The sequence below is a fragment of the Oryzias latipes genome, chromosome 12 (assembly GCF_053564925.1).
Source record: "Oryzias latipes strain Hd-rR chromosome 12, Olatipes_Hd-rR_3.1".
Classification (NCBI taxonomy): domain Eukaryota; kingdom Metazoa; phylum Chordata; class Actinopteri; order Beloniformes; family Adrianichthyidae; genus Oryzias; species Oryzias latipes.
In genome coordinates, this window is record NC_136248.1 from 24,538,007 (window position 1) to 24,562,458 (window position 24,452).

Below are 24,452 nucleotides of genomic sequence, written 5' to 3' on the forward strand. Positions count from 1 at the left end.
TCCTGCTGTCCACCTTTCGTTTTTCCATTTTGCGGACGGTGAAATTAATTTGTCCGATGTGACTGGAGCATGATGGTCAATGAACGTCAACAGAAAAAAGCAGTGCTTGACGGTTACGACTGCGCGCCAACGTACTGGCAAAACATAGTGGGATTTGTAGTATTAGCAGTGCAGTATATACCGCGGCCCAGCTCTAACGCACATTTGAGTTTAACACGGGCCTGAGTTTAACACGTGTCTAGTTGACAAACTAACACACTTCAGGTGGTGTCTTTAAACCAGCATAATAAATGTAATTCTGTAATTTTGTAATTCTGTAATTCTGGAGCTTTAACTCTAGTTCACACATTCTTTTGACTATCGTAACAAAATTGCATAATCAGTGTAATATCAGTGAATTCTGAAGTGCAAAAATGTAGCCTTACGCTGAAATTGAATTTTGAATTTTTGGTGAAAGTTGGACTTTTCAACCTTGTTGTCACTGGGAAATTATTCAATTTTGACACCTGCCTCCAGTGGTAATCTGAGGAACTGCAGCATTACTACTGACATAAAGGTGAGGGGATATATGGGTAAGAGGTGGCAGTTCTGGGAACACTGAACTTGTTTTTCTATTTAGACCTCATTTTTCAAATAAAAAGTAGCTTAATTTTAAAATTCTAGAAGAGAGATTGCATCATCAGGAAAAACACATCTTGTTTGAGACAGTTGTGAGGTGAAGGAGCCTATTTGAGCTTCCCTCAGTCAACAGAAACAACCATATAAACAAAAACACACGTTTCTGTTCACTTTGGATTTAACCTCAAAACAACATATTTTTACCACATCAAAAAAATTCCTCTTCATGGAGAGAATTCACCTCCATATCCTACCTGGTTAGACAACTTAAATAACTGATTACAATTCTCCACCACTCTATGACTCTTTTCAAATGAGTCCTACCTTGTCAATGAAATGTAAATATTAATAAAAGGGCAAAAAAGGAGAGTTTGGGATGCAATAGCAAAGCAGATGGTGGGACTATCTGCGAGGAAAGGACTGCAGGAGGAAGACACAGCTTAATGATTTGAATAGTAATAGGAAAGTGAATGTGTGTCTGTGTATGTGGATGTCAAGAGGTCTGAAATTACCATTTGTCCAGTCCTGTTGGGTGGAAGCATATCCACACACGTGTGGTGCTTCATCCTTTTACTTCTCAGAGAACGTCCGCTGATGTAACTTCGATTGAGATAGAGAAGTTTTTTTTCTTTTCTAGGAAATTCAGCCCATACGTCGCTGGAGAAAATTGTGAAGATATTTTGAGTTGATTGCCTTTGCAGTACTGTATTTCTGCTGAAAGACTTTCCTCAGAGGAGGAGAGATGGAGGAGAAATGATGATGTCCTGCTGGTGCAGCTGAATGAATGTTTTATGGGTGGTAGGATGAAAAAGTGATGAGGCCCTGCCTGGCCTCGGTGCTTATAATACACTTTTAAAATATTGTTTTCTGCCTGGAGAATTTGTGCTCATATCCACTCTGAGTCTGGCTAACACCCTCATTTACAGCGAGTGCAATACACCACAAGTGTCTTTTGCAGCAGCCCACTTTTCTGTTTGCATTACAGCAGCTATACTCCAGGTTTTGGTTTCAAAGAATACTGTAACAGTTTTTTATAGTCACTCTTAATTTTTTTTTTAGTGGCTGCACGTGAGCTACCTTAAAATCCCTTATGTGGTACAAACAGATCCCCCTGGAGATGTGGCTGAGGGATGCTCTTGGACAAGGTTGACTTTTCCCAACAACACAGGAAATGTTTTCAGTTATGACATAAAAAATAGGGTGCAAATAAAGGTCGTTATGTGTTAAAGGATTATTCACCTTGCTTTTATTTTTAAAATAACTTTTTTTAGTTAATGTGAACTTTAGGTCCTCAAACTTTGTTTAAATAATTGGGACAAAACCCGTTTCACACCTGGAACTGCTGCCACAGTCACTTGCGTCAACTCTGCATCCCGTTCACACCTTTTTTTTCCTTTTTCCCCAAAAGCTTTAGAGCGTAGCTCCAAGAGAAAACACACTTACACTAACTTGTCTGCCAAAATGAACAGCTTGGTCGGAGGAGTGCAAGCTCAGGAAAAGTAGAAAACGGCACAGAGCTGGTAGACGGGGGAGCCTTGAAGATGATCAGAAAATCTTTGTGAAGAAAAGCCCCCTTGATTCCTGCACAGCAAGTGACAAACCAATCTCAGGGGCTTTACCAGCACTGAAACGTAGCTTTATGGCTGTATCTCCTACACTGCTCTGTCACTGCTGACATAAATCTACTCTTATTAAAGCTCAGACGAGGCGCTTTAATGTTGACTTCATTATTCTATTTCAAATTGGATTTGCTGAAGCAAAGTCAGTAGAACAAAACTGTCCAAGTTCCTAACATCTTCTTTTTTATATATCCAGATAGTTTTTTTTTTGGAATGTTTATCGCCATAAAAATGTGGAGCAAATCGATTTTTTCTCATTTTTTTCAGTGGTGTTTCTAAATTACTTGTTTTGAAGTTTTGCTAGAGTTTTTTTTACTGATATTCTTGTGTTATATTTTGTATTTTAGTGCTAACTATCATTTCTCCGTTTTTATTTTTTAATATTGGAATTCAAAAATGTAAAGATTTTTTTTCCCCTGTTTTTATCCTTCAAGTTAATTTTCCATTTTCTTCTCGGATGAATCTTTCAGGTACTGTTTGTAACTTGCTGTAAACAGCTTTTTAAGTGTGTGCTTCAACACTTAACTTCTGATTCACAGCTTCTGATTTGGCTGTCAGAGGGAATGTTAAAGGGAAAACTTTTTTTGGAACTGTCAATTAAACTTTTGTTCCTGTCAAAGATATTTCGGACCTTTCGATATGAGAAAAAAAAAAACTTAGTTGTTAAATGTTTTGTTTTTAGCCATTCTTGTTTTTTTAAGCTGTCTATTGGGGTATTTTCTACCTTTATACAACTTAAAGGCATGAAATTTTGATTAAATACATCAAATTCATGTATAGTATAGATGAAGACTAATGAGCATGCTCACACTCCTCACAGAGTGACGCCTTCAGCTCTCCCACCAAACTAAAACAAAGATGTGAGCGGAGAGCTGACGAGGAACTATGGCACGAGCCGAGCATTTTCACAGCTTCCTGTGGCCCGAGTGTGAGGATATTTGAGGCTGAGGGTGGGCAGCTCCCTACAGTGGCAGTGTGCCTTGAACACGCAGAACTGTAGACAGAGGCAATTCATTTTCACAAGGCGTGAACACGGCAGCAGCGAGGAAAGAGTCACGGAGGAACTCCGGAGGGAGCTGAGCTGTACAGCCGTGCAAAAAGAGGCAGCAAAGATGAGGGAACGTCATATTTTATTTATTGTATTCATTTCACAGCATTAGAACACCACAGACAACTTCCACGGCTTATTTTTCTGTGACAAGGGCCCTCATTTTACACAGAGCTGTGTTTTTTTTTTCCAAGTGTCTGAAGTTGAAGTGGCTTTTTTTCTACCTGCTGTAAATGTTGCGAGAAGAAAAACTCCTCTCTACTGCTCTTTGTGCCCACTCACCCTTATTTTACTCCTCTCTGCTCCTATCTATGGTTTTGTGTTTTATTTTTCCTTTTTATTTTTATTTTGCTGCATTACAATACCAGTGGGCATCCAGAGTAAAGTGGCTGGTGACTGGGGGAGGAGATATAAAGCCTGGTGGATGCGAGTCCTCACAGTCGTGGTCTTAAAAATCCCAGCTGCTGCTCAGCACGCTGCTTCTTTTGCAGCACTTCCCCTCTTGGATCCACAACTGAGGGAGTCCTCTTTATTTCTAGCATCTGTGGTGTGATGAGAAACACCATCTAACTAGGCCACTGCATAATAAGCAAGAATAGCTGCAAAGTAGAGTGGAGACAAAAAAAAAAACAGCAAAAGAATCAGTGTATGTGGGGAATGCTTAGCAATCACATAACTGCTGACAAAAGTAAACAGGTAAGCAAACATTTTCTTTATTCCTGCAAAATGCAGATGTGCTGGCTTGTTACTGCTTACCTTTACATCCAGCTCCGGCAAAGGTGCGGCACACAGTTCACGTCTCATTTTGTCTCTGAAGCCTCTGAGCTGCTGTTATGCGACTGACAATGTCCCTTGCTGACTTTTCCTTTGGCGTGTGTTTAAGCTGCAGGCCTGGAATCCCTGCTGCTGGCGCTGTGACATTTCTGTAATGTTCAGCATTTCTGCTCTTGATGCACTTAGTTAAAGCCTTAATTAATGGAAGCAGAGGAGATTCGATTCATCATTTCTTCCCTTTTAGCTTCCAGAGATCTTATTGTTATGAGTTCAACACTTTTCAAAAGGAATATAAAAACAATTGAAGAATGACTGTATAAAGCTTTGTGAAAATAGCGCTATCTAGTTTTAATAAGTGTATATACACATTTCATAACATTTGTCTTTGGACTATACTTCATAATGGGCCAGTGCTTATCATATAATTGACAGAAATTCTTTTTAAGCCCCGTTTACGTCCTTTTCTCCATACACAGCATTCCAATCTTGTATCGTAAGATCATACTTAAGTGATTCTAATCTCTTCTCCTGTTCTTTATTTATGTTTGATGGGGGTAACTGCGTTTTCAGAATAGATCAAATAACATAAAGATGGGTATATGATTTATTATATCGCCTATCATTAGGATGCTGAACATGTTATTTTCAACAATTGTTTGTAAATATCTTTTCGATTAGAGAGGGTTGTGGTTCTATTGGGTTTAGTTATGCTAGGTAAAGGCTTATGCTATACATTATGATCACTAAGTCCTCAGTCATGCAATGCTTGGTTGGACTCATAAAATCTATGTAAAAAATCATTGTTTTGTTACTTTTTGTAAAATAATTTTTTTCCATCCAATCTATGAATCGATTCATGCAAGAACCTGGTAAACTATACATGCTACTTATAATAATGTCTTTTCACTTCTCATTATACATTTTAATTGTTATATTCATAAAAGAAAATAGACCAAAAAAAGGAAATGACACAGGAACATAAAGTTTAAAAGGGTTTTAAATGAACTGGAACATTTGTTTTTATGCATATTCATACCTAAACTGTCACTAAAATATTTATTATATGGTGTTTTACCAATTATTTCACAATTTGAAGAAAAAACAGAAACAACAAAGAAGGAAAAAAGGCTGATTCTTACCAATTCAGTAAGATTTTAAACACATTCACAAAGTATCCTTTTGCTTTTAGCACACTTTTAGCTTCTTTTGATAAAATTATTATACATTTATATATCTATTTATTGTTTTTATGTTTTATAGTTAAAAAAACAACACAAAAAAGAAACCTGGATAATAAGCTTGACCTGCAGCTTTCCAGTCAAACAGCCAACAAAAAACTGACCATAAGAGAGGATTTGTTTTTGCAGATAAACATTCCTGCAATAAAACAAGCATTATTTCAAAAATACTCAAGTGAAAAAGCTGTATAAAGATGCATGATCTTTTTTATAATTTTCCTTGAATAATTGAGTGGTTTTAATTAAACTGAATTAAAACACAATGTTCATTTTTCTTTATTTTTACTTGTCTTTTTGTTTTCATTTCTTTTCTTTACAGTTAGTCGTGTTTTGCATATTTCACTCCTAACAGCGCAGTGACACACCCTAAATCACATAAAGAATTACACCGTCACACTGTACTTTCATAGTTACCAATTGTGTTATTTTTGTAATTTGACACCCCAAAAGATTAAAATGAATATAAATAGTTTTCTTCTATGATGGACTGGCAACCTGTCCAGAGTGCGATGACAGCTGAAATGGCTTCAGTGGACCTCTGAGACCCCCAGAGGAAGACATGGAAAATAAGGGAAAGAGTGAATATAAATGGAAGAGAAAATGTGTCAAACCGGGGGGCTATTTATGCAAAATGCAATACCATGAGAGCATGCTGTTGGGCTTTTTTATTTTGGCCATGGCAGCCCCCCTATTAGCTGGGAAACAACAACAGCATCAGATTTTGTGTTCTCTTCTGCTGCTTTCACTAAATGGAGCTTTTGCTGCTGTAGCTGTAGCTGGAGAGGCTTAAGGTAACCAAGCAGCATGAGAAAACACAAGGAAAATGTCATTGACAGCATAATGCACTGAATACATAACAGAGGTGCCCAGTAAACAGGTACAATCTCTTAGTTATATTTGCTAAAGCTCCTGTCTGAAAGATCCGTCTGTGAAGAATATGGTTTCCCTTCACTATCTCTTACTCCATAGTGTTATATTCTTTCAATCAAATGTGTTTTTTGTTATATTTTCAAGTTTTTAATGCTCATTCATTTATTTGTTGTTGCCTTAATAAAGAAATACTCGAAATTGAACATGTTTTTTCACATCTTAACTGCCTCATTCCTTACATTTAGCCAAAAATCGGATGGTTTGTTTGAACCATTTCTCAGTCCTTTAAGACCCACTCAATGAAAATCATGTTTTTGTCGTTTTTAACATTGTGGGATTTTTCTCATGATGGAAGAAATGTAAAGGCAATTAAGCTGAAAAATCCATTTCTGTGCATTTTCTCATTCAAATTTCTGTGATCAAAGGAGTAGATGTGAAAATGTTGTTTGAAAAAGCCTGTAGTAGTGGCGTAGAATTTACAAGCCACAATAGGAAACCAGAGCCAGTTTGCTCCGCACCAACAGTTCCGCCCACAACTCAGAGGTGAATTTCTATTGAACTACAGCGGCTCTGCAGAAACTATGTCAAAGAAAACAACACAACCATAATCATAATTAAATAACCCTTGGGAACTCTTTTTCAACATATCAAAAGATGACTGGAATGGGTCTTAGTGGTTTTTTTCCATCACTTTGTTCCTTGAGTAGTTTATCAGGTGACCATTTTTGATTACTGTTTTAATCCCAAACCTAAGGGCAATTATTTTGTACAAAATTCTGCAGATAACATATTTATGTATTTTGCTTTGAAATGCAGAATCTCAGTTTGATAGGTTTGCTTGTCAACACCAAATACACCTTTGCAAAGGTGAATTGGTTATTTGTGATGAAGTGGTTTTGCCTAACTGTACCTCCTCCTCCATTTGATTGCACGGGACCAAGCCCTGATTTTTTTATTTTCTTTCAAAATGAAAAAGATATCAAATTTGCCTTTGTGTTTTCTCCAGCTTCCTCCTACAGTCCAAAGACTACTTGTCCCTAGGTGTGCATGTGCGATTGTGTGCCCTGCGACAGTCTGGTGACCCCGCCTTCACCCAACAGTAGCCAGGACATGGATGGATGGATGGATGGAAGAAAGGAAGGAAGGAGGGTGGGAGGGAGGGGGGAAAGAAGGAAGGAAGGAGGGAAGGTGGGAAGGAGGGAGGGAGAAAGGAAGGAAGGAAGGAAGGAAGGAAGGAAGGAAGTAAGGAAGGAAGGAAGGAAGGAAGGAAGGAAGGAGGATGGGAGGAAGGAAGGAAGGAAGGAGGGAGGGTGGGTGGGTGGGTGGGAGGGAGGGGGGAGGGGGGAAAGAAGGAAGGAGGGAGGGAGGGAGAAAGGAAGGAAGGAAGAAAGGAAGGAAGGAAGGAAGGAGGGAGGGAGGGAGCGAGAAAGGAAGGAAGGAAGGAGGGTGGGAGGGAGAGAGCGAGACAGGAAGGAAGGAAGGAGGGCGGGAGGTAGGCAGGAAGGAAGGAAGGAAGGAAGAAGGGTGGGAGGGAGGGAGGGAGAAAGGAAGGAAGGAGGGTGGGAGGGACGGAGGGAGAAAGGAAGGAAGGAAGGAAGGAAGGAAGGAAGGAAGGAAGGAAGGAAGGAAGGAAGGAAGGAAGGAAGGAAGGAAGGAAGGAAGGGAGGGAGGGAGGGAGGGAGGGAGGGAGGAACGAAGGAAGGAGGATGGGAGGGAGGAAGGAAGGAAGGAGGGAGGGTGGGTGGGTGGGAGGGAGGGGGGAGGGGGGAAAGAAGGAAGGAGGGAGGGAGGGAGAAAGGAAGGAAGGAAGGAAGGAAGGAAGGAAGGAAGGAAGGAAGGAAGGAAGGAGGGAGGGAGGGAGGGAGCGAGAAAGGAAGGAAGGAAGGAGGGCGGGAGGGAGGCAGGAAGGAAGGAAGGAAGGAAGGAAGGAAGGAAGGAAGGAAGGAAGGGAGGAAGGAAGGAAGGAAGAAGGGTGGGAGGGAGGGAGAAAGGAAGGAAGGAGGGTGGGAGGGACGGAGGGAGAAAGGAAGGAAGGAAGGAAGGAAGGAAGGAAGGAAGGAAGGAAGGAAGGAAGGAAGGAAGGAAGGAAGGAAGGAAGGAAGGAAGGAAGGAAGGAAGGAAGGAAGGAAGGACTCCTAACTGTACATTTTTTAGTCTGTTTTTCTCATATTACAGGGATGGTTTTGATCTGCAGGTATTAATGGATGTTGAAATGACAACATTTTTTAGATCCATTTCCTTAAATGCTCCCTCTCCGTCTTTCTCTCTGCAGTGTTGAGCACGACTTTCGTCTGCAGGAGGGGCAGGTGGTGCGTACGTGGAAGGTGGGGGACCCTCCAGAGGGTTCACCACAGACCGCCACTCCCCCACCCGCGACACCTCTCCATCAAGAGTCCCCAAAAACAGTGCAACCCTCAGTCGCCTCTAAGAAGAACCGTAAGAAGTGCTTCTGGTTTCTCTGAGCACCGCCACCTAAGGAACTTTATACTGTCATGCACTTTTTGTCACCCTTCTTTAGGGATACGGCAAACACTTGATGATGGGGATTTGTTGGACAGAAAAAAACTAGAGGATGAAAACAGAACATAAAGATGCGGGCGGGGAAAGAGTCGCAAAGATTGTGATTCATCTGCCTCTGCTGGAGCTGCTGAGAGCGGCTTGGCTGGACCACACATGTTGCCGTTGTTTTAAATGCTTCTTCAGCACTTTCTGATTTTACACTGGTGCAGGGAAAATAAAACAAAAATGCTGAGGTCAAACAAAAGCAGAATTTCAATCCACAACATAACTCACAGATAAAAAGCAATTATTAGATATAGAAAGAATTTGGAGTGTCAGGGGGCTCAGAACATGAGGCGCTGCAGCTGATAGGATTGAACATATTTATAGAAGATTAAATTAATGGAAGTTATGCTAGAAGAGAGAACAGAGAAGAACAATTTATCTCCATTAATGGACTAATGAGGGTCACAACACCAGCTTTTCTATTGAGAGACATTTCAAAAAGAATTACTATGACCCATATTCAAAACTTTTCATGAACTGTAACTGAAATCCTACATGTGTCTACATGTTCATACGGCACGCGCAAACAGATGAGCGGACACAGAAAACACTGAGAACTGAGAACATGAAGATCTGTACATAACAGAGTTATTCTGCTTGGATGCTTTGTTTCAGATATGAATTACTGCTCTATAAAAGTATTTTACCACAGATGCCTGGTGTGTGTTATCATTCAGGTTTGACACATTTGAAGCCGCAAACTACAAAAAGTGGAAGAAGCCCTGCATTAAAAGTTAAAAGTATTTTGATTTTATCTGGAAAGTGTGGATCGAAAACCCTGCGTTCTCCCTTCCTTTGGTCTTAACTTGAAAGAAAATGTCAAGCAGATGAAGTGGGGAGATAATTAGCGCAACCACAAGGAAAAAGGATGAGAAAAATGTAACATAAGCTACAACAAAGTCTCACTGCAGAATATGAGCATCAGTCTTTAAATTGAAGCAAAGCAGGATTGACAAAAAAACTGGCTCATTAATTATGCAATTGATGCTATTTAAAAATAAAAATGGCTTTTCCTTGGGAATTTGCAAAAAGTGCACGAGTTACAGCCGACTGACACACAATTTTACAGTTAAGCTCCATTGGTTTGGCTCATTTCTTGAAACTGAAATGACATTCTCTAAACTTAAAGTTCATTTGGCCAAACACAATTACACTTCTGCACAACCGTTCAGCTTACTAGAAAAAGCACATTTCTTTCCCAAAACTCATCAGATACGCTTCAGAAGCAGATTCTTTTCTCATGTAAAGAGTCAATGCCATCAAAATTGCATAAATCCTTCTCAGTTACTTTGACCCGTTCTCATCCACTTAGTTCTTTTCTCAAAACACCCTGCAGCTGCTGCAGATGCTCACATCGCTCCCAAAAGCTTATCCATGGGTCAAAACCAAGTTTATCTCTCACACGAACAGTCGGTGCCCTCAAAAAGCATCGTCCCTTTGGCAGTGTTGTGAGCACTGCAGGTCAGAATACTTAGATGTTTTCTCACCATTGAGATTTAGTTGTGTGCGGGAACACTGACGCAAACTTTACTGGTCCAACAAAAAAGAACGAGCGATTCTTGGAACTATCCAGCCGAACAGTTTCAAGCCAAATGTGGTCTACAAGTGGATGCATCAAAAAGCAGGAGCAGAGCAAGGAGCTTCTGGCCCACCCAGTGTCACAATTAAGTCCTTAATCAAAAAGGATTTTTAAATAAATACTCAGAAATGCAGTTTTATATGTCCTACATCATCGGAAAAATGGCACAAGAGCATGTTTAATACACCAAAAGCACTATTTTCATCAGAGTGGGTCTTTAAATTATAACTTACTGTTCTAATATGCACCCATGGTGCTAAAGCTGAGACAATCAGAAATCAGGGATTAATTATCTGTTGAAAGGAAATGTTATATTTGTATTTGCTCGTTTTAGAGAGCATTCTGTTGATTCTGTGTTGGTATGTCTGCATAGATTAGTATTTGTGGGGGGGGGGGGGGATCTTTACACGTTCATTACTTTAGAAAAGCCGTTAAAAGACTATTGATTTCCATCCAAATTTCTAGGATTTGCAGCAAGAAAAAAGGAAAGCTTTGCAGTCCTCAGAAAGGAGCTCAGACAGCCCACTTTCGTGGACACTCCGGGGCAAGTCTCAGGAAATTAAGCCTCAGCTGTTTGATTACTGTGAGAAGCCCTAAATATTACTACTTAGTAATTCATGACACACATAAGCGGCTTCTGTAAGGCTCTGAGGTGGTATGAGTTCTTGGCCTAAATTAATTCCAAACTTTGCAGAGTGTTAGCTCTCAGTTTGTTTGCCTGCTTGCTTGACATTGTACAGCTGCTGCCAGCCCCCTCTGCCACAAACAGAGCAGTCAGAAACCGACTGGTTTGAGTTTTTTTTGGAACAAATTAGGAGAGAAAACAACAGCAGCCCACAACCTTTTGTGGGTCTTAACTTTTATCATTTATTTTCCTTCTTTTTTTTTGGCATCTGAAGACACAACTGTGAGGCCTCATGTTAGTTTAAGTCTAACCTGCTGTGCTGCACTGAGGTGCAGAAGTTGAAAAAGCCGCCGCTTCAAAACAAGCAAAAACCCTGTCGCACAAACACAAACACACAATCTCACAGCTGACATATTGTTCTCAGACCAACACAATGCATTATCTCCCCCGCAGTTGTTCCACTCTCCATCACAAACAGCCACGCATTCTGTCCTGGTAGCTGTGTGTGCAATGCAATGCTGAGAGGAGTGTGGAGATGTCGGTCATTAATCTGCTACAGCACAGCCTGTAATCCTGATGACAGAGCGGAGCGGGCTTACAGAGAGCAGAGAGGATCTGAGCCCAGCCTGGAGTGGGAAACAAAGAGCCGCAGAAGACTGGCTCAGAATCCAGAAAGAGGAAAAGAAATGTTTGTGCGCGTGTGTGGGGGTGAGCCAGGTAACTACTCTGTCTGCACTGCTGCAGTGCTTTTCTGCACAAAAGGAGGAGCAGAGCTTCACATTGTGGAAGTAGGTCTTGCAGGTTTGGGGTGTGGAACCCGCTCAGCTCCAGATCGGGCTCCATGGGGAGTCAGAGAAAATCTGCAGAGAACGATAGAGAACAAGCTCATTTTGAGAGCTCTTCAAAGAAACATCAAGGGTCAAAGTTGGCTAACGCAATTCAGCGCAACAGCAGTCGAAAACTCGGCTGAAAACGAAGAGGAGGGGGAAAAAAAAATAACGCGTCTCACGGCATCAACAAGCATGCATAATAGGCATGTGAAAAGTGACAACTGCCCCTGCATGCTGAAAGGAAGCTGCAATGGTAATGCTGCGTGAGTCAATGAATACTATGGATGTATGATGTTTCACCTTACATCACACCCCAAGAGGTCATTCTACAGTCACTCAAACCGAGACGTTGGAGGTGCTGCAGACTGACTTTGTACAAACAAGGAAAGACTTCTGGTCTTTTCTCTGTGCCTTCATTATGATGTGGATAAACAAAACCCCCAAAGTTCCAACTGAAAGATTTATTTCTTCTTTGAATTCAGAAAAGAGCCTCATTAGTGACCATATAAAAGAAAAATATGGATCAGATGTGGACTGGAATATCTCAAATGAAACAACAAACGCAGGCAAACACAATGCCCGGCTGCATCTTCAGGCTGCTAAGATGTCAGAGGAATCGAACACAGACGTCACTGGGAAATGCTAAATAATGAATTAAAAGAGTACCCATTTTAAAACGACCTGCCAAGTTTCTGAGTCAACTGCGATAGCTGCAGATTGGTTTAATAAAATATGAGCTAAATTCTCCCCTGCCACTGCTGCCACTGATGCAAAAAAGGGGCAATGAAATGTAAATACACCACGGCTGGGCTGAGGAGGACGCTGGAGCTGTGCTGCGACAGGAGCGGGGCGTTGAAATATGATCCAATCTCAATGTGTTGCACGTTTAAGTAATAAGAGAGGGAGGGATAATTCAATAAGGTGAAATGTTTGGGGCATTTTGGCTTCACCTGGACTTGGAGAGGAAGCAAACAGCCAAGATGAAGAGAGGGGTGATTCATGACAGCAAATGATGTTGGAGAAACTTCTGAAATGTCAAAGAAACTGACAAATCCTGGAAAATTAGAGATTTGAATACCTGTTTCCTCATTCCTGAACTTGATTTTATCATTTGAGCTACATCTAATAAATATAAAACATTTAATTTAATCTGCAGAAGCAACAAACTCGACTTTGGTCCATTCTTTACAATTCTTCTCTCAACTCCTCATGGTTTCAAATAAATTTGCTGTTTCAATACTATTATATGCTGCTAGTGAGAGTTGGTGGAGGAAGTCCTTTTCATACAGAGCCAATCCGCATCTTTAACTCCAACTGCTATTACTTCAATCTAAAAAATGCTTGTACTGCTTTGTAGGAGCCAATGCGATATAATGTGATAAGCTTTGTTGAATGTGTCGCATAGCTCTGCACATGTTTATTGATTACCCTTGTAAAGCTGTATGAATGTCCCACTCCCATCATCTTTAATCTGTTTTTAAAACGTTCCCAGTGGTCTTTTCATTATGATTATGCCACTTTTAGCCAAATTAAAAACCTGTGTCGTTTTCAAGGACATAGTTTCTGCAGAGCAGCAGGAGATCATTAAAAAATTGCCTGAGTTGTGGGCAGACCCCATTTCCCATCATTCATCTGTTTACACTTTCTCGTGCTAGCTTACAGCCCTCACACCCCTAACCTAACATTACTGGTCTAACAAAAATGGGGAGCATTTTTGGAGCAATACAGTTTTTGAGCCAGATGCCAGCTCAGACGAGAAAAAGAAAATGTCTACAAGTGGATGCATCAGAATGGAGCAGAGCAATGAGCTTGTGGCCCAAATTTAATTCAATTCAATTTTATTTACATAGCCCAATATTAACAACTATAGTTGTCTCAATGGGCTTCATACCGGTAATTGTGTAATAGAGATGAATCATAAATAACATAAAATGAAGAAATGCTTAAAAAAGAAAAACTTGAGCTCAATTTTCCTAATACATGTCCTCCATCATGAGAAAAATGCAACAAGAACATGTTAAAAAGGTCAAAAATACAATTTTCACTGAACCAGGTCTTTAACAGTTGATGCGCACTCTGTACCCCGGGAGTATCGTTTCTGTGGCTCGACAGATGCAGATATTTTTAAAAGTGTAATTTGCGTGGATGCAAAGAAACACCTGAGTGGAACAGTCCTTTGACCGTACCATATAATTTTGTTAACCCTTGTGCTATCCTAGGCACTTTAACATTGGGATTTGGGTCATCTAGACCCACAAGACAGAGCTCTGAACCTTTTTTCTTCAATGATTTGTGATCTTCACTGGTGTCCGTGGATTACATGAAATCCTCTTCACCTTTATCCACCTTTGTCATGGTAGGGAGAACACGTCAATGTATGGGTGGGGTCATAGGATAGCACAAGGGTTAATCCATGATCACAGTGGAAAATTGAGTAAATACAAACAAATGCATGAGTGAAAGATCCAAGGAAGCATATCGTCTTCATCAAGACGCATGTGCTGGGTGTGGAAGCGGAAGAATTCCTTCAGTTGGGCTTCATGTTCTGTTGATAAAAAGTTTTGACCTTTTACAGTGACGATGAAGTTATATAAAGTAAATGAGCTCTCATTTCAGGAAAGATGCGCCTCGCAACTTTACACTGACAAAAAGTTTTTAAAAAATGTTTGTTTCAAGAGAAATTGCAGTCTTGCAAGAAAAACAATTCAATTAAAACAGTTTTTCAATTGCAAAGAATCTTAGTTTGAGAAAACATGTCTTAGTGACTAAAAAATATTTTCAGGAATTCTTGGTCAGACCATTTTTCCAACCTTATTCAAAGAAAATCCACCAATGGGGTAAGAATTTTTTTACTTATTCCTAATAGACCTGTTTATACAGTGTATCTGTTTGCAGAAACTTCACTGTTTGCAGAAGATGCCCCCCCTGACAAGAGTGACTGAACTAGTACCCAAACAAACAAGTGGCCTGTAGTGCCCACTCCACCACAGCCCAGGGAAACAAACAAAAACAACATAAAAGCTAACAAATTCACATCTTAGTTATGGCCTTGTAACATATGAGTCTTGAGCTCTTTATCTGTTCTTAAACTTAACAAAATTCTGCTTTCTTCACACCTCGGTGCTGTAAACAGTTGTCTGGAAATGAAGCAACAATAGATTTTATCATTTTCTGCTTAGCTGCTTATTCTTTTGTGTATTCATGGATAAATCTTGGTTGACCTTGACGACTAAAGTCGAGCGCAGCTTTCAGGACGGGCCTTCACTTTGAAATTTACTTTGAAACCAAATCTTTCTGTATAATGTACAATAATAAAATAATGTACTAATTAATTAAGGCTGCATTAAAGAGAAGGAAAGACGTAAATGAAAATTACTCTGAACAAATGACTGAGGTTGTTTTAATAACTTCCTACCAACGCATCCAAGGTTAAACTTACCCAATATGCCAAAAGATCTTTTTTTAACTAAACTTAAACAACATTATTTCATCACAGGTATAGAAATCGTACATTTACTATTGGGCAAAGGCAGGGCACATCCAGGACAGGTACAGTCTGTCACAGATGTTGGTTTTCATGAATCAACCATAAAAAGCATACGTTTTCACGCTTTTCACAATTTTATCCCATCTTCAGAGGCTTGTAAAGATTTGAGCCACAAAATTGCACAAAATGTGCAAAATAGTCCAGTAAATTCTGGATTTAAACCTACCTGACATTTGCATACACCTTACTTTTTCTCTCTCCGTGGTCCTTCATGCTTTCCCAAGACTGCAAATGAGTCTTTTTGTTTTTCTGCCTCTGAAACAAGGAAGAGGCTTGGAGGCAATCGAGCTCTTTAATTTCTTGGCCCAAAATTTTAGTAACATCTGTTTATCAAGCAGGCCTGTTTTATGTCCGATTTGTTAAATCTTTTTTTCGAACCACTTTATTTTCTCTTCAACTCCAAATCAATTTGAGGTTGGAGTTTTTATATAAAAGGGTCTTTTTTTTGTTGTGTTTTTAAAGTCACAATGTCATGTAAAAAGCACTTCAGTCAGTTTTGTGTTGGATTAAAATTAATTAATTAATCAATCAATTAATTGAAGTAAGTCTGTCTCATTGATTGTTTTGGGTTTTATTTTTTCCTGTTACAAGTTTAGCTTCACAGATCAATGGTTCTTCACTAAACTAAGAATAATTTCCGCCAGGTGAAAAACTACTCATGAAAACTCTGATTATTCTGGAAGAAGTTTTTTGAGGATTTCTTTTTTTTTTTTTATTGGAACATGTTTAAAGAAAACGAAAATCATGTTTTTGGTGTTTTTTTTACAAGAGGCATTTTAACGGAGAGCAAATATATAGACAATTAAGCTCTATATTTTATTTCTGAGTATTTTTTTATTCAAATCACTGTAAACCAGGAGCAGACATAAAAAATGCTGTTTGAAAAAGATTGTATTTGTGACGTAGAAAATACACTGGGTGGGCCACAAACTCCTCTGTGCTCCTCAATGGAAAGGGTAAATGGGGGCGGGGTTGCTACGTGCCAATGCCCACAAGTCAGAGCCCAACCTTTGAAGAACCACTGCCTCTCTGAAAAAAACATAAAACAAGTTTTTTTCATTTTTGCTAAAAACAGTAATGATAATTAAATTACCCTTTGGTAATCCTTTTAAAATAGATCAAAAGATGATCAGAGTGGGTCTGTACATCGTCATGACGAAAGAATATAGTTTTACAAAATACTTTGAAATTGAGAAGCTCTGCAGAAACTCTGACAACTTTAGTAATACCTTAATATACATTCCTGAAGAATTTGTATTAATTTGCTGGCTTTATCTGAAACACGAAATCCGACTTTTCACCAAATAATCCACAGAATCTAGATCAGTATCTTAATCTGGGTAATTGTACTCACCTATTTTTGTATGCTATTATCTATTTTTGTATTAAACTTCATCTAAGTAATTACATATGTATTGTTTATGTTCATGCATTTACAAACCCTTTACACAAAATTAGAAAATCATAGAAAAGTGCACTAATACAGTCAAAAATTTTAACTTTCAAAGACAATGGATTCAAGGTAAGCTGTTTAAGTGATTTCAACTATTTATTTGTTTATTTTTACATTAACTGACCAAGAATAAACAGTGGGGCAAAAAATATATGGTAGTCACAGAGTTGTCCCAGTTAAAAGATTAGAAAGCGTTTATCCTAGTCACACTTCAACTGTGAGAAGCAGAAAGTAAACAAAAAGAATCCAGGAAATCGCTTTTCTCATTTCAAAATTATTTCTTTGTATGATTGTGCAGAAATCATACAATTTCCCCTACTGAAGGACAAATAAAGGGCTTTTTCATTCTACTTTGATCCAATAAACTTTAACTTCTTCTGAGGATTTTGACTCTATCTCACCTCCCAAAAACGTTGTCATTCATCTCAGGTGTATTCGCTAAAACGGTCGTGCATCAACAAATGCCTAATTATAAACTGTTCACAGATTGCAATGACTCATCTTTTATTCAAACACAGTGAACTGCTGTCCTCATTCGGGGTTTCTGTCTCAGTCTATGACCAAGTGTAAGCAATAGTTAAACAGGGCAGATTTCTGGCTCCATCGTGTGTTTTCAGTCTGAGAGACGGGCTGCATCATCCAAAGCATCAGTGCAACACAGTCACGGCCAGCCAAACACATGTGCAACAAAGGCTTGTCTGGGTAAACCATTTCCAGACTCAGCGGGAATGTTTTCAGACTTACCGAACTGAATCCCAGAAATAATTAGATTATGTCTGATGTCAAGCAAGCTCGTGCTTCATCGATGAATCATGAGTATTTGCAGACTTCTGCATGTGCTGCCTCTCCTAAAAAGTTGACAATAACTGGTGCAATAATCTTTCATGTTTGCAGAATATACATATACATATATATATATATATATACACACATATATATATACATATATATAAAATTAAACTTAAAAAAGCACTTCTGTGTATTTCTTTATTCAAATTGTTGTGAATCTAGAGCAGAGGGGGAAAAGCAGTTGGAAAAAGCAGTGACAGTCGGCGGACATCAAGCTCTTTGCTTTGCTCCATTCTAAGGCATCCATTTGCAGACAAATAGATCCATGCACGTCTTCATTTCACTTGTCTGAGCTGACCTCTGACTCAAAACTGTAGCACTGGAAAGCTCTGATAATGTTCGCAATTGTTTTTGCACCAGTAATGTTAACTTGGGGTTGTGAGGGGAGGCAAGAGAGTGTAAAGCAAGGGATCGTGGGAAATTAAGACGGGCTTACTGCACACCAACAGTCCTGCCCAAAAGTATTTCTGATCAACTCCTGCTGCTCTACAGAAACTGTGTCCTAGAAATCGACTCTGGCTTTTTTGATTTACCCCAAAACCCGCATGATCATACAGAAAGTAAAAGACCACAGGGAACGGTTTTACACTGGATCAAATTTGATAGAAGTGGGACTTTAACATGTTTTTGTTAATCCTTTTTCCATGATATTTTTTCTGTAGTGCAAGTCCTTTAAGTTATAAACTTAAAATGATGCTTCAATAAATACATGCGGTCTCACATCCAGCGTTCGAAACGTTTGATGGACGGATTTTGTCTAGTTCGCTTTCAAGTGGCAGTGGTATGGACTTCCAACAAAATGACTCCTGATTAGCAAGAGTGGTTGCCATAGAAACAATGACTTGACCGCCTCAAATTAATCATTGCTTGCTGACAATGGCTGGCTCCAACATGGCAGCAGCCATGTCGGGGAAAAATGCCGACTGAAGTGACTTAATTTGGTTGATTGAGTTGGGATTGAGCCATTTTCTGTGGGTGACTTGACACTCACTCAGTCCAGTTCTCACAACAACTGGAAATAGACAGAGGGCAAAAGTGAGAGAATCCATTAGAAACTGTTTTGAACCAAAGATTCAACTGTATAGTATGGCATCTGTTAGAAATTGTTGTCCATCACACATTTCTGATGCTCCTGTTCTGTACTTGTGTCAGAGGTGTTTTCACAAAACAGGATGTTTGAAAAATCTTCAAGGTAGATGCAAAAACTAAAATTCTACTGCGATTCAAATGTTACTAATTAGGAAATGCTGCTCCAAATTATATTTAATTAAATGGAGACAAATTTCAGAAGCAAAAGTTTCAAAAACTGCTAAATCTTTATGAAGCTCTTCCCAAACCTGGAAGTCATGCAGAACCCCTAAATGATGCCAAACAAGATAACCTGAAATTTCGTGCAGCATCATGAATGCAAAGTAACTGGAGTTTGAGTTTTTTTGTTGCCTGCAGTATAGTCAGTGAATACATTTGACAATTATTTTCAGGAGGACGTGTCACTGTTGGAAAGGAGTTTCCAGGACATCAAAGTGGGGCTCTCTGAAGACATGTTGGATAACTTCAAAGTCTTGTGACTGCTTTGCCAAGAGGTGCTTTTCCTTTGTTTTGTTCCGCCAGTTTGCTTTGCTCTCCATTGTGCAGAAGATGATAAGGCTGTGAGCGTGTGTTACATCATGAACTGGCTCTTTATAATTTACCACTCACAAACACCATTGATCTGTTTTGACTTGGCAAAATGTTGCTGCAGGTGTTCGTCCATGTGGTGCAAGGCTTTTTTTTTTTTTAAATAAATGTTTTAAAATTGAAAATGGGATGACGAAATCGTTTCTTGTACATTTTAACGTTTTTCTGTCATTCATCACAGAGGTTGGAAGGTGCTACGACTACAGCTAGAACCAGCGTTCCTTTATCATTTCACTTTTTTTTCTTCCTTTCTCAACCCTTTGAATATTTTTCAAGCTTCTCGTGTTCTTTCTTCTTAAAGTTGCCGTCACCTGGGATTGCTGCCTCTGACATCATTTCCTTCCTTCTTCTCCATCAGCCAACAGAATGCCAGTGATCGGCGGTGAAGCCGTCTGTGAGCCATAGGGAAACTTAACACTTACCAACACCTCCTCTCCTTTTTTTCTCCCCCCTGCTTGATCAAATGCTAACTGACTTCTGTTGGTCTGTTTAAATATTTGATACTGTTATCCATCTGGATACGAAGGTAAACAAAGTCTGATAGAGAAGACCAGCTGGCTTATCAGGAATGATCAGCTGTTGTGCTGCATTCATTCCCCACAGCATCAAAGAAGAAACACAAAGCTGATGCCTACTAGTCTCCTTAATTGGCCATTATGAACCTCGTCTACCTGCCGCATATTTACCCAGTCCCTGGTGACATAATTATAGGAGCAATGCTGCTGCATTAACTGGAATTACTATCACTGAGGATCAGTGTCAGTGTTTATCATACAACAAGCTGGGTGAGAGTGGCTGAGAGCCTGTTAGTGCGTAGTAGAGTAAAGATGTGCAATGCATGTTGAGTGGATTATCAGCCACAGACCATCTGTGTGGTCACAGCCCAGGCCTTGGTTTGTAAGGGCACTCTCATCCTGGCTGTTTGGTCTACAATAGGGTTTGTTTTATTGCATATTTGTCACTTTAAAAAGTGGGAAAGCTGATCTGGACTTTTGTAAACTATGGTTCCTCTTTTCTGTCAAAAGAAAGATTGAAACTATTTTATCGGGGGGAAAAATTGAGTCCAACGTGTGAACAACAGAAATGTTTGAGAATCCCTTGTCAGTAAATGTGATGTGTAAATGAAAATGCCCACTAAGATGTGGCAAATCTTGGATGAGAGTGCATTTGAATTCTCTTTCCTTTTTCAGTGATTTGTGTTCCATCTAGACCAGGGGTCTGCATTCTGAGGCTCTGGGGCCACATGGGGCTCTCTTTTCCCACTATTGTGACTCCTAGGTTTTAAAGAAAATTGCTAACAATTTAAATAAATATTTGTTACTTAGTTTTAACACATAATCTAATCGTGGGCGGTCGTGGTGCAGCGGTAGGGCGGTCGACCCATGATCATAAGATTGCAGGTTCGATTCCCGCCTTGCACGCCCATGTGTCGAAGTGTCCTTGGGCAAGACACTGAACCCCACCTTGCCTCTGGTGGGAGGTTGGCGCCAGTGTTTGGCAGCGGAGCCGCCGCCAGTGTGTGCATGGGTGAATGGGACTGTGACTGTAAAGCGCTTTGGGACTTCGTAAGAAGGTAGAAAGCGCTATATAAGTATACGCCATTTACCATTTAATCTTGTGTCTATTCGTTGTCGTAATGATAGACAATGTCATGCTTGACTTAATTTTCTTGTATTTTTAATTAATGCAAATCTGTTGCAGATAGGATATCTAATTTGGTGCAATGTATTTTAATTTGAAAGGAACACATATGTGCTGCCGTCAAAAGTAAAAATAAAGTTTAAGTTGTTGTGGATAGAAAAATGTTACACTATTATAATTTAATTATTTTAAATATTTAAAAAGCATATATTATAAATGGATGGCTCAATGGCCACATAAACATGAATAAAGTGTAGTTTTTGTCAAAGGTTAAGTGAAAGTTGGTTTTGGTCTATAAGAAACTGGCCTAAATTGCTCCTTTGGTGTTAAAGGTTGCAGATCTCTGATCTAGACAAACATACTTGGTCAAAGACATGCAATAACAAAACAAAAAAGAAAACAGAACTTTAGTTCATTTGAATTTAACTCAAATATTAGTGAGAAAAGGCTGGTGCTTATTGATTATACAACAAAAGAACCACAGGGAATGGCAGGTTTTTTAATGTTTATTTTATAGTCTAAAAGTTCTCCAAACTAAGTGGAAAGCCTTGCATTTTTTGGCATCCTCTGCCCGTTTGAACCATGTCCATCCTAGCATGAAAGTGCCCTCTTAGAAATCAAAGGGAGAGCTGGGCTAAATGCAGTGCAGTTCAGATGTAAACAGAAAGTCTGCTTTGAATTATTTCAGGAAAAGTTCCTTTTCAGGATTCTGAAATGTATCATTTTATTAGGAAATGAAAACAGAGAACAATTTGGCTTTTGCTATGTTAAATTTAGAAGTTAAGATTATTTTTTGTGTGTGAAACCGCCTGAATAGATGTCATCTTCTGCAGAAAGATTAAAATAAAATGAACAGGGAAGCCTGGAATATTTGCTGTAGCATCACACCTTCTCCCGTAAACCTTCCAAATCTCCATCATTTTATGATTCTCAGTGTAATGCAGTGTTATGGAGTATAATAAAACAAGCAATAATAACCTATTTTGGCTCCAGCTAAGAAGATCTGTCGTCTCAGTGGGATACAATATGCCGCACTATAACAAGATAAAAAGAGCAATCCAACTTTGGAGATGATACAAATGACTCCGTTTATTTAATCTCTTACTCCTGTTTTTCTTCAGTTAACTGGCAAACAAGTTTAAGCAAATGTTAACTACATTGGCGAGAAAAAAAAATGAAAATGGAATTGGTTTTTGATTAGAGCTATTTTAGTTTTCTGTGCCTAATGAGGTTTTGGATGTAAGAAAGTATTATTCACATGCAAAAAAAAAAGAGTTTTTTTTTTTCATTTTGTTTTTGGTTAGTAAGTACTTTCATGCCAGTAGCATAAGCAGGCTAATAACAAGTGGCAAAGGCTTTGAAAAATCAAATGCTTTTTGTAAAAATTGTTTAAAAATGTCAAACCTTTTGCTTAGAGCAGCACGCAAGTTTGTGATGTGTGTCATGGAGCTGCAGTTCTGAGAACAGAGGATCCTGTAGCTATAAAGCTACAGGGAAAATGGCAGTAAACAAGGGAAAAAATGTATAAGATGCTCCATATACCAACATGAAAATATCATCCCAGCGGTGGAGGTAGGTAGATGGGGCTGCATTTTGCCTCTGGCCCTGGACAGCTTGCTGTCAATGAGGGGGAAAATGAATTCCCAAGCTGAAATCATAACAGGAGCATCGGGGGACTGGCAAGATTAAAACAAGAAATACAAAATGCTCCCATTTCCATATAGCTCTTTTAAAAAAAAAAGTATGGCTGAAGAGTTTTTTTACTTTATAACAAACTATGTATATGTGAAAATGAAAACTCATCTGTCCAAAAAGCAGAGAGCACTCTTGCGCTATGCATAATAAGGTCTTTCTGGGTGCCCAGAAAGGCACTGAATAGGAAAAAAATGCTCACATGTTATTGATGAGAGGAGAGAAAGTATAACTGAGCTGTGAAGTTATGGATTAAATCAAATTCTTTGTGTCCAAATGTTCCTAATGTGAGATATACTCGGCAATCTGAGCTGACAGATCAGTCCTGCTTTGCATATACATTAATATGAATAGTTAATAAGACTGAAATTGAAGAAGTGTCTAAAATGAATTCCTTTTTTGAGGATTCATACATTACAAATGTGGAAAGGTGAAGAGATGATAATAATGAGAAAAAGATAAAGTCAATGAAGGTTCAGTGTACAAAGTGATCATTTTGCAGGTATTTTAATAAAACAGTCAAATTCAAGGGATTTTGACAAAATCTGTACTGATCTATCATTATACTTTATATTTGTGTACATTGCAGCTCTAATGTTTGGGTTTTACATGGTGTTTACTGGTATTTCACATCTGAAGAGACATAATTCATTTCAAGGTCCGATATCACCTATATTACATCTCCTCAATGTATATACATGCATGTCATTACTAATGGAAAATAAAGTAAAAAAGAGCCTAACAGCCATTAAACCTATCAGATGGATGCATTTAATTGAAAAACAGGGTCTTAGAAGCTTATTGGCTGATTTCTCTCCCACTCCTTTTGGGTCATGTGACTTTCCACATAGTTTTATTTGTGTATTTATTGCTCAATATATTTCCGGGTTTGACTATGCACACTTTGTTTTATTTTTCACGTGTTTAAAATGAATAAAATCTTTAATTTTCGAGGGCTAGCATAATGTCCGAATTGCTTTTAAAATCCAGGGCTCTAGAATGTCCCGCACTATGGATTTTTAGTAGTTAGGGAGTAGGGTGGGAATTCAGACATAAACAGAGTCCCTTCACTACTCACCTCTAAGTGCACTATATAGTGCGTTTGCCATTTTGTAGTGCTGTTCAAATTCAATTCCAAAATCAAGTGCCTTAGATATTTCTCAGAAGTCTCTGCGAAAAAGCAGCGTGCAATGATGCTCTCTATAGACCACAATGTATCTTTTTGTTTTGCAACCACAACAAAAAAGAAAAGAAAGTATTTTTAATTTTTTTAAATCATCAACGTTTTTATCCTCAGAACACATTGGATTCAAAAATTGTCTTCGTAAAATGTTCATATTTAATAAATTTTCACTTCGTAAAATTGGTGACGTCACATTTGCCGTTAAAATAATTTTTAAAAAGTAGTAAGCATGGTGTCCAAATTGCCTTTAAAATCTAGGGCAGTAGATACTCTATCCCCAAGCAGTCTTTCTTTTTTAGTTAAGGTAGTTAAGTTAAGGTCTTTCACATAAGATGATATAAAGTAAAGAATGCTATTTATGCAAGACACTTGAGATGCAGTAAATTTAAATCCTGTTATTTTACTTACTTTTTTCAAACACATATACATTTTTACATTTGTGACCATGTTAGGCCCCCTAATGGATGCTTAACTTACGAGAACTATATTTTCTAGAGAATTTAGAAATATTGAAAATGAATTTTCACAAACGTGATTTTCTTCACCAGTTTTCAGAATATGTAACTGCACCCTTAACTTTAATTTAACTTAACTTTATTGAAATGTATGCGCGTTTACAGATCCGTTTCTCGTTAAGCTTATTT

At 38.8% G+C, this 24,452-nt stretch overlaps 1 protein-coding gene across 3 annotated transcripts in view; it reads left to right on the top strand.

Moving 5' to 3' along the window:
- The window catches only part of LOC105355203 (uncharacterized), a 50,460-nt gene extending 41,629 nt beyond the window's left edge, over positions 1-8,831 (top strand). For all 3 annotated transcript variants that reach the window (XM_023960792.2, XM_023960794.2, XM_078956146.1), the window contains exons 4-5: positions 8,440-8,603; positions 8,686-8,831. In XM_023960792.2, coding sequence (XP_023816560.1) covers positions 8,440-8,603; positions 8,686-8,756 — 235 coding nt within the window. In that variant the 3' untranslated portion in view covers positions 8,757-8,831. The remainder of the gene's footprint in view (positions 1-8,439; positions 8,604-8,685) is intronic.
- The last annotated feature ends 15,621 nt before the right edge of the window (positions 8,832-24,452 follow it).